General features: G+C 39.0%; 1 protein-coding gene and 1 long non-coding RNA gene across 2 annotated transcripts in view; one reads left to right on the top strand and one right to left on the bottom strand.

The window, feature by feature from the left end:
• LOC119917407 overlaps positions 1 to 2,996 on the bottom strand; it is a 32,241-nt gene extending 29,245 nt beyond the window's left edge. The window contains exon 1 of the long non-coding RNA XR_005447272.1: positions 2,277 to 2,996. This is a non-coding gene — a long non-coding RNA (uncharacterized LOC119917407). The remainder of the gene's footprint in view (positions 1 to 2,276) is intronic.
• Positions 1 to 10,128, top strand: part of LOC119917406 (inactive pancreatic lipase-related protein 1-like) — a 66,129-nt gene extending 56,001 nt beyond the window's left edge. The window contains exons 9-13 of the mRNA XM_038737723.1: positions 3,004 to 3,122; positions 5,255 to 5,384; positions 6,916 to 7,030; positions 7,617 to 7,784; positions 10,014 to 10,128. Coding sequence (XP_038593651.1) covers positions 3,004 to 3,122; positions 5,255 to 5,384; positions 6,916 to 7,030; positions 7,617 to 7,784; positions 10,014 to 10,083 — 602 coding nt within the window. The 3' untranslated portion in view covers positions 10,084 to 10,128. The remainder of the gene's footprint in view (positions 1 to 3,003; positions 3,123 to 5,254; positions 5,385 to 6,915; positions 7,031 to 7,616; positions 7,785 to 10,013) is intronic.
• The last annotated feature ends 396 nt before the right edge of the window (positions 10,129 to 10,524 follow it).

The following is a 10,524-nucleotide window of genomic DNA, read 5'->3' on the forward strand; positions in this document are numbered from 1 at the left end:
AACGTTATCCTGTGCAAAATACAGTTGTAACGTTATGCTTTCCACATTACGTCACCAGCTAACACAAACCATACTATATACTATAGTATGTACCACCGGTATTATGTCAAAGTGTTAATTTTAGCCTGCAAGAAATTATGTGATGGTACAAAGCAAATGTAGAACGATTTGTTTAAATTAGCCTGATGCAAGGCAGGGCAGCCAGCACATCACGACATCAGCATGGATCAACTACTGTTTGATTTGCAGCGTCACGCAACTTTTCTAAATTCTTCCCTTTCCTGGAGAAAAGAAAGGTCAGGTCGCAAACAGCTTTTGAAGCATAATTGTAGCTACATATGATGATAATAATGATTATTATTATTATTATTATAACAAACATGCCTGATACTTTCACAATCAGCCCCAGGCCTACATGCATTCAGCTATTACTGATTCAGCAGTAAGATTTACAGCCTGTCTCCTAGAAAATACATTTATACACTGTACTACTAATCACTGCCTGAACTAGGTTTAGTGGCATCAGTTAACACACTCAAGATGTGGGGACGTGGCCAGGGTGGATGGCGGATGTACAAAGTGTAGGACTTTGATACTGAAGACTGACATTAGCACATGTGGGACCAAGTCCTCATTTTACAAGTCTCAAGTTGAGTCTGAAGTCCTAAACTTTGAGTTTTGAGTCATAAATAAACACATCCATATGCCAATATTCACTCAAAGTCATAGCGCCACTTGCTGACAACAGGGAATGACACATTTTACGCTGTAATGTACTACTCCTAGTAGGTTGGACATATCAACTTCAGAACTGTCCCAGAAAGGCCTAACATATTGATGAAGCCATGTTGTAAAACTTGTGAGTTTGCAGTTAATGGCTGGGGGGGTGTTCCACTCTTCGCCATGACACAGGAAGTTGTTGTAACTTGACTGTACATGCTCAGATCTGTACCAGATTTTACACATTTAATAAGAGTCCCGCCCTGAACACATGTACATGCTGACATTTACCCACAGACATGGCGCCACCTGGTGGCAACAGGAAGTGACCTTTAACCAAGCAGCCCCCACCGCATGTTTCACCTACATGTATGAAATTTCTGTGGCACATGTATCATGTCCAGACATACCAAAAAGCCTCTTGGAGCGATGCCCTGAATCCAACAGGAAGTCGGCCGTTTTGAATTTTATGGTCGTTTTTGGATGATTTACACACTCCGCTTCACACCTCGATGCACTACACGTGTGAGGGCCCGCCCAACGCTGCTTGCAACTTTAATTATTATTATTGGTATTAATCTTATTTATTTTATTACTATATGTAGCCATTTTGTTACAATTACGCTTCATGCAACAGCTGCGGTAGTCTACACTGTTTCGACCTGACCTTTCTTTTCTCCATGAGATTGTGGAATTTTGAAAGTTATGTGACGCTGCGGAGAGCCCTCAGCTGTTGTGCATGGATTATGCGTAACATTGTTCACAGCACGTCAATCATATTACACGTCCCATTGTAGTTCCCATTGGGGTGCTGGGGAGTACAGGGCCAGGGAGAGGAAACCGCAGAGCGGCAGGTTGTTCCCTTTGGCTGGAGGAAGCCAGACGCTCCTGATTTTAAACATCCATGCGATGCAGAAATATAGAAAATAATGGCAAAAAAGCATACTGTCAATATTTTAGAGAGTGCATGTCTTATTATGAGGAGCTTTGCTCCCCCATAGTTTGCACCCTGGGTGGTAGCCAAAGTTGTAATTGAGATTAAAATTGAATTAATAGTACAGTGCTATGTTGATGAGCTGCACAGTTTTTTTATATCATAATTTATATTTGGGCATGGGGAGTGTCAAGTCAGCTCGAGTCAAAAGGCTCAAGTCTAAGTGAAGTCATGAGTCATTGACGTTAAAGTCAAAGTTGAGTTGCAAGTCAAGTCTGACTCTAGTCCACACTGTCAATTTTACTTTAACCAAGACCATCATCTTTCTCTGACCTCAACCTAAGGAATCTGTCAGCAAATTAATATGCAAATTGTTTTTGGCATGCAATGTATCAACCAGCCATTACATCAAACTAAATTTCAAGTTTGTTTTTGTCCATCCTTTTCCTGTCTGTGTTGGTTGAGAAGTAACAAATTAAGAGACTAAACTATATCTGTAAACTTAAAAGCTCATTGTGTCACCTTTGATATACTATGTTCTCTCCACACTCTATGTCCAGTGTCGTCAAGTCTACAGGCATGCTTTCAAAACACAACACAATGACACATCTTATTTCCTCACCCATGCAACTTCCAATGCAGTGCCCCTGTGAAATATATTGGAGTTGTCCCAATGGAAAAATTGTCGACACCCCAGATGGAGTTATTCCTTCTGGACCAGTCTGAGTAGCAAGGCTCAAGTGGCAGTACTGGTGCCATCCCTGTGTCTAGAGGGGGTGTTTTTGGCATAGCTGAATTGGCCACCTTTGATCCTATTGATAAGAGAGAGAGAGTGGGAGTCAGGGCTGCACAGCTGAAGGCCTTGGAGCGCCTTTTGTTAGTCCTGTACTGGAAGAGAAAACAACAGAAGCCTTGACCTCTTTCTATGTCTGCCTCTCACTGACACTACCACTCTGTCTCACATTCTCACTCTGATTCTAAGATTCTTCCTATTTTTGTTTTACTGGTGCTTACTTTCAAAACTGTAACTTAAACTTGTGCTGTGCAAATCAGTGTTGATTTTCAAAGTGACAGTATGGCAATTCCTGCTTGTTTTAAATATAATTCTCCACTTCAAATGACAGCTTCTCAGTCTTCAAAACCTCCAAACGTTTTTGTCACTCTACTATCATTCTGACCCGACCCTGGCCAGAAGGTCATGAGTATAAACTTAGCTATCTGAAATTCAAGATTTAAATCTGAATTCACACCTCATCACTTATTCCTTCTTACCATACCCTGTTTTAACACCATGCTCCTCTCATTTCTTCTCCACTTCCCTGTTATCACTTGTTCCAATCTTTTGCCAGGTACAAAGAAGTTTGATGCCTGCAACCACGTCCGAGCCTACCAGTACTACAGCGAGAGTGTGGTCAAACCCCAAGGCTTTGTAGCATTCCCCTGCTCTGACAAGGACAGTTTTGCTGCTGTAAGTCTTTGGTTCAACTAAGAGCGTTAAAGTTAGTGCCTGCCCAAGCAAACAAAATGAGACATTGCACATTCTACAAACTTAAATATCAACTTTGGTTGATGCATGTTAAAGTCTTTTTAAATAATTAATTAGTTATTAGTTGACCTGGAATATTTAGCCATTATAGGATCACACATAAACAGTGTTCAATGTTTAATTTCTAAGTGGTTGTCTTAAAGGGGCTATATGTAGTTTTTCAATGAAATTACTTATTAATAATTTACTTTTTTACCGACTTTTTGTCGGTCAATAATGCAAGATGGGCACAGGACAACACAGGGGCGGCTGTGGCTTAGGAGTGAGAGCGGGTTGGCAGTTAATCGCTTGTTGAGCACTTAGGCTCAGTGTATGACTGGTGAATGCAGATGTAGTGTAAAAGCGCTTTGAGTGGTCGAAAAGACTAGAAAGGCGCTATACAAGTACGGAGCATTTACAACAACACAGTGGAAGAACTAATGTTTTTCACTACAGTAACCTTACTTACTGTGGTCTAACTTATAAACCACTATTGGCCGCTGAAAACTACATATTACCCCTTTAAACATTGATTTCTCTTTTACATTTTACTTTGACCTTATCTGTCATATGTCATTTCCATTCAAGCCGTCGCCAAGCTCATTAAGCTTATCAGTGGCATGTAAATCTCTGTGTATTAGCAGTATACCAGAGTATTCAAATCTGGAGTCTGTTGCAATATTACCGCGCTAGCGAACTGGTAGTGTTGTGTTTCATGCCACCCGGCAATGATTTGTTTGCCAGAGCTGAAGGGGCAGAGACTGTAGTGACAGCAGCAGCTCAGTGTGGCAGAGCCTTTACGTCATAATCACGTCCACAGTGTTGTGTAATCACTCTTGCTGTCAGAAGGGGGAGACAAATTAAATAAAAGTAGCAGTACCAAAATGTAAATACACTATTACAAGTTAAAGTCCTGTATTAAAAATCCTACTTTATATATAACTTTGTAATGTTGTAACTGGTTGAAGTGGAACTAATTTTTTTTTTAAATCTAGATTTATAACAATGCACCAAAATTTATATGTTGAACTCTTTATCTGCCAATTAACTAGTTGCCTAACTCGATCTGTCAGATGTGTGTAAAAGGCCTGGTCGGACCAGAAAGTGGCTCAGGGAAATTCATTTGTGTGCCGTTGTGGTGATGTAGCGACTACATGCAGGGCTAGTTGGAGAGCTACTGTGTCTGGCAAGCTAACTAGCTAACATAGCTAGCAAGCCAAGTTGCTTGCTTGCTAACTGGCTCGGTTGGTTAATTTATTTAATTAGTATGTATGTATTTTTACAGTCGACTCCTGTCTCACGACTGACTTCAAACCATGCCACCTCATACTCCAATAGAACAAGATTACATACAATTGGATGGTGCAACACAGCTAATATGAAAGCTTCTCAGCAGATAGAAAGATAGTTTGCAATTGGTCAAAAGCATGTAAAAGTTCGCCATAGTTAAGCTCTATGTGAAAGATCCACTTTAAAAAGTGACTCAAGACTATCAGATCTGGGCTGGAGAAGAAGAAGGGGCACATATCTCCACTATCTGAGCATGTGAATGGGACTGCCACCTGTTGCTGTATGACACTGATATGGCTGTGAACCATTTCTTTTGTTTTAGTAGTCGATTTGGCAAGATTGGATTTTTGTTGCAATGTATATAGGCTTCCCTCATGTCTTCCATGGGCACAGCTTGTATCTGCAGCTGTTGGTGTGTTTATCCCTGCTCTGGACACATGTCCAGATCAAAGGACGCCCGGGAGCGCAGAGTATGACCTCATATGACTATCTGTTGAGAGATTACAACACCTCCTTGTCGTTCACCTCGTAAAAGCTCCCTAGTGTTATTCCTGCAGCCATAGATGACAGCCACAAAGTCAAACTTTTCCCACACAGTAACATATTGCAAAACCAACCCCAGTCTCCATCTTCATATTAATAAGATGGCAATCTGTCATATTTTATATAAGTATAGGGAAAATGTCTTTTAGGAGTCACATTGCCCTGACTATTGACAGGAGAACTAACACTCCATAACAGGGTGAGCTCATTCTTCACACTTCACTGTGTCCTTGTCTTCACAGGGAAAGTGTTTTCCATGTGCAGACAACAAATGTCCTCTGATGGGCCACCAGGCTGACAAGTTCACTGTGACTGATGGCATTTTGATGACGAAGTACTTCCTCAACACAGGCAGTTCAAAGTCCTTTAGCCGTAAGTATACTGCCCTTCCTGTTCTGAAAGAAAATAAAAGTGTGACTTACAAAGGTTGTAGGACATGTTTTATATATATATATATATATATATATATAGAAAGAGAATTTATTATGGCATGGAGAGTTCATAGAAAGACATTTAACAGTGAGCTCAGGAAAATGAAGCCATACTGGGATATACTGGCTCATAATAAGCATAAAGAATGTTCTGTACATTTAAAAAGACTTCTGTGAGCACTTCAAAGGCCTGGCGGATATTGAACCCCAAAGGGATGACTAAAATTGCTACTGGGGCATTACATGCTGATTCCACAGAGGAGGAAATCTCAAAAGGTATAGCGAGCCTCAAGAGTGGTAAGGCTGCTGGTGTAGATAAAGTCTTGAATGAATACATTAAGAATCCAGCTTGTATCTTCTTACCAGCTTATGCTAAATTGTTCAACATGATCCTGAGTTCTGGGATAATCCTTGACCTTTTTCCAGTCTATAAGAGGAATGGTGATACAGAGTAATACAGAGCAATAACTAGTGGGGTATTATGTCTGTGATGATTCTCTGTCATCCAGGTCATTGTTATCCAAGAAAGGTTGAAATCAAGGGCATCTGTGGCCTGTACTACGAAGCGAGGTAACTGGTTTATCCAGGTATCCAGGTTGTACAAGATTTGTAAAGATAATTTTGGAAAATAGTGTACTCCACGATGTAGTTTTGCTTTAAGTAAAGGAGCCTGTTATTTATTTATTCATTTAGCTTACATTTTATCCATATATATATATATATATATATGTATATATTTATATATATTTTTATTGTGGCCAGCCTAAGGCACACCTGTGCAATCCCCATGCTGTCTGATCAGAATCTTAATATGCCACACCTGTGAGGTGGATGGATTATCTCAGCAAAGAAGAAGTGCTCACTAACACAGATTTTGACAGATTTGTGAACAATATTTGAGAGAAATAGGCCTTTTGTGTACATAGAGAAAGTCTTAGATCTTTGAGTATATATATATATATGTCAGAGGTCACACACCTCAGGAGCAACTATGGGTAAAGTGTTTTGATCAGACCTGAAAGAATCTTTGTAGTAAGTAACAAACTAAAGATCACATACTTTCAGTATACGAATATTGTGAAAATAAAATACACTTATCATTTTAATGCAGAAACTATCTTTAAATATTGTATTTTACACTGAGAATAAAGGGAATGTCCGCCAGAATAGGCCAAAAAAACATGGCATCTCACAGTTTTAGAGCCATAATTGTGAAACTAGTTTATTTTGTGCTGAGATAATGCAGGGTAGGCAGGAGAATGAAAGAGCTTAGTTCAATGTCAGCTTGCATTATGTTGTAGATTCTCAAGGTTTTCACCTACAACAATTTGTAGAAAGGTAGACTGGAAGATATTTCCTCTCTGTGTTCTTTGATAATCCTCAATCATGGAAGATTGTGCATCTATCAAGATCTTATAATGTGATGCTATGGTGAAATAGTGTTACTGCTTACTATTTCTTGCAACTTCTAGGTTACAGCTACAAAGTGACGGTAACCCTGAATGGTCCCAGCTGGCCTAACCCAGGCTTCATGTATGTAGCATTCGTTGGAGACAAAGACAGCACCAAGGAGTACAAGATATATGAGTAAGAACATTATAATATTGTCCTGTAGAACACACCATGGGGTTTTAGTCTATGTGACATTACTGACTGAGGGAAAGTTGCAGAAGAGGACCTGCCTCCTTGTGCTTTTCCTTGGTGATGTTACTCCCTGCTCCCTTAATGACAGATCTGGTCAGTAACAGATCCTTTGACTCTTCAGCCAATGGACTGGCTACCTTTCATCTCCTCTTTTACAGTATCTCTGCATGATGTGCCACGAGCGGAGGCATTTTTAAACTGCAGTTTCACTAACAGCCACCAGATGGTTCCTCCACGCTGTGTGGGAGGGAGCAGCTGAATGACAAAGGGCTCTAATATGTGGCTTACTTCGTATGTTTACAGAAACAGAGTTACTGCATAGTATGTGTATATAGTAACTAAATAAAGTACAAAGTCTTTAGAGGACACTTATTGCAAGAGGTATTATATTACTGCAAGACATCACCACCCAACTCTGTTACAGTAATGGAGCTACGACTGCACTGTCAGAGCCATTAAAGGAGACAGATTGCATTGCTACATTTTGTGAAGTGTGCTTTGAGTTTGATCTGCTGTGACATTTCTCCAGGGGTATACTGAGGCCTGGAAGGAACTATGAGCGGCTGATTGATGCTGAGGTGGACATGGGTGATGTGACAGAGGTGAAGTTTCGTTGGAACAACCACATCTTGAACCCGCTGAGACCCAAGTACGGTGCATCCAAAGTGAAGCTGCAGAGAGGAAAAGACAAGAAGATGTAAGTTTGTCTTTTCTGTAAAGACAACCGTGACAGACACCTAATGTGAGATGCAAGTGTTAAACATCCACCATTTTCTTCAAGACATTTGGTGGGTATAAGGAAACAGCTGACAGCTGAATTTATTTACAATTATGTAAGAAAATGTATTATTTGTCTTTCATTTGCTTTCAAGCTGATGCTAAATTAAGTGGATACTGTTAATTTGTAAGAGCATAGAATAGATATAAAATCAGGTGTGATGTCGGTATGATGCAAATTAGCAACAAAAGGCATTAACGAGAAACCAGTGCTTTTAAAAGGTTTCTAGGTACGTATGGAATATGCACAAATAGGCACAAGTGGAATACATATGCTATTTCGGCTGCAGTCTGAATGGAAGCTGTGTGATGTAAATTCGCGACAACTGGATTTAAGGGGTTAAGCTATGAGTAATATCAGTGGCGCTAAATGATAATAGTGCTTTGCCAGTTTAAACAGTAAATGCCAAATACTAAAACTATTTGTAATACACCCAGTCTTGTCAATCATTGGGTAGAGGACATTTTGAGCTGTGATATCTAAATAAGTTGCAGTTAAACTGATTCAGCCAATCTCCGCTATGTTTTTAATGGTGATGGTAGTATTGCTGAATTAGTTTTGAACAAAACTGAATATTACCATAGAATGCAATGGTGTCTGATTAGAGACATATGTCAATATGATACATCTAACATTATTCTATTGTATCTATACTATTGTATATGTTAAGTATTTTGGGGAGGTGAAACCTGAACTATATATAAAATAATATCAAGTCTATAGGTTTATTTAAGTCAGCAGTAGTAGAAGAATAATCCATTGCCCAAACAGTGGTGCATCGCACAGATGAGTAAGCTTAATGTAGTTCTGCAAAGATTGCACTACGTACTATATGGCTTTTATGATTATTATACGACCAATAGTTAGTTAATTCATGAGAAATGTTTACATTTATCTTATAGGTAAAATGTTTTATATCCTGAGTTTTACACATTGCTGTCAAGACACAAGAGATGTAAATTAAAATTGTAATCAATGTATTTATTTTGTTGTTGTTATGCAGGAACTAAAAAATGCAAAAAATAAGTGCAACAAGCAACATTTTTTTAAAGTGCAAATTGAAGCACAATTTTGATTAAAGTGATTCAGAATCCAGAGCAGACCCCAAGAAGTCTCACAACGTAACAACAGCTGGTAAACAAATTATAGAATAAGTACAAAATATAATTATATTGTTATTTATTATTATAAAACTATTTCACCAGTGACTGGTGTGCTTATTTCTCACTCTTAACTTTTCACAGTAATTTCTGTCCCTGCATTCCTGTTTACTTCACCTGTATATTTTATTTGTACTATATGTGTATCAGCTGTCTCCAGATCATTAAGCTGCTGTTGCCAATACCCCTCCTGTTGTGTTGTTATATATTTTATGTTATATTGGAAAATGCATGAACAAAAATACATTTTGTGGCCTCTTTATTAGGTACACCTGTATAGTCTAAAGCAATCCAATACAACACACTTTGTTTTTAGAGGTGTTGATTCAATGATGCGTTTTAGCAGTGAGGTCATAGTGAAGGAGTTTTACTGGACTGCATTGTATTCAGAGTTGTCTCGAATATTCTGGATGGACAGGAAGGAGGGGTGTAGACATTTATAAGAAGTGATGGACATAGCTTGGATGTGTTTCTACAGTTAAACTGTAGCAGTTCCCTGGGCTACAGTGCCACAGTACAAGACATGGACTAGCTTTGGTCACTAGAGGGCACCATAGGACTGCCCCTAGTGCCCTCTAGTGTTTAGGGCAGCTGGAGGGTGGGGTTGGGGGGAGATGGTGTAGTAGAGTACAAAGATTTCTCTTTATGGGATTTACTGATGGTTTGTCACCCACTTTCTTTCATATCATTACAATACATCTATCAATACAAATACAAATATAGTGATGGGAGAAATGTTTTAATTCTAGATGTATTTATTATTTTTGGAATTACTTGCGTTTATACATTTTGGCTTGTCAGCCCAAACAGATTTTAAACAATCAGAGCATAGTAGGATATGACTAGTGCTAATAGAGAAGACTAACTGTTTGCTATTTAGACACATTTGTATAGATTCAAATAGATAACTTAGACATAAACCAGAATATTCAGTCACACTCTCTTCAGTAATATACTTCTCTTTTTACATCTTCCTCTTCTTTTACAGCGTATTCTTCTGTGGAACAGAGAAGGTGGCGGAGAATAAGATCCAGTCTGTGTTTCCATGCCAAGCTTAACCAGCTAATATCCAAATTTCAATAAAGACTTTGCATTCAAACCTCTTCAGATGTCTCTTATTTGATTCTTGCTGTTGTGCAGGATGTAACAGCGTTATATAATGATAGACAATGAAGGGGGCCAGATTTGCCAACATTGGCAACTACAAGAGGGACCAGCACCAGAGCTGCCCGGCCCCTAATTAGCTTCCCAATAGCATGTTTGTATTGAGCTGAGAGATAAGGAAGTATGAAAGTAAGCATTTCAAATTTCAACTTCTGGACTGAATGCAGAAAACAGATTTTTAATTTATGCATATAATGTTTAATATATAAAGTGTTAGTCCTGCCCTCTTCCATCAGTGGCAACATTTTGATGAGCAGTGAACAAAGGTCCACTGGGAAGCACCAAACACTGATTACATTTTTGCACTCTCTGATGCTAAAACAAAAATAAAGGTT

Source organism: Micropterus salmoides, unplaced genomic scaffold, assembly GCF_014851395.1.
Source record: "Micropterus salmoides isolate LMB-PRFRI ecotype aquatic unplaced genomic scaffold, ASM1485139v1 Ms_hic_scaffold_22, whole genome shotgun sequence".
In the NCBI taxonomy this organism is placed as follows: Eukaryota; Metazoa; Chordata; class Actinopteri; order Centrarchiformes; family Centrarchidae; genus Micropterus; species Micropterus salmoides.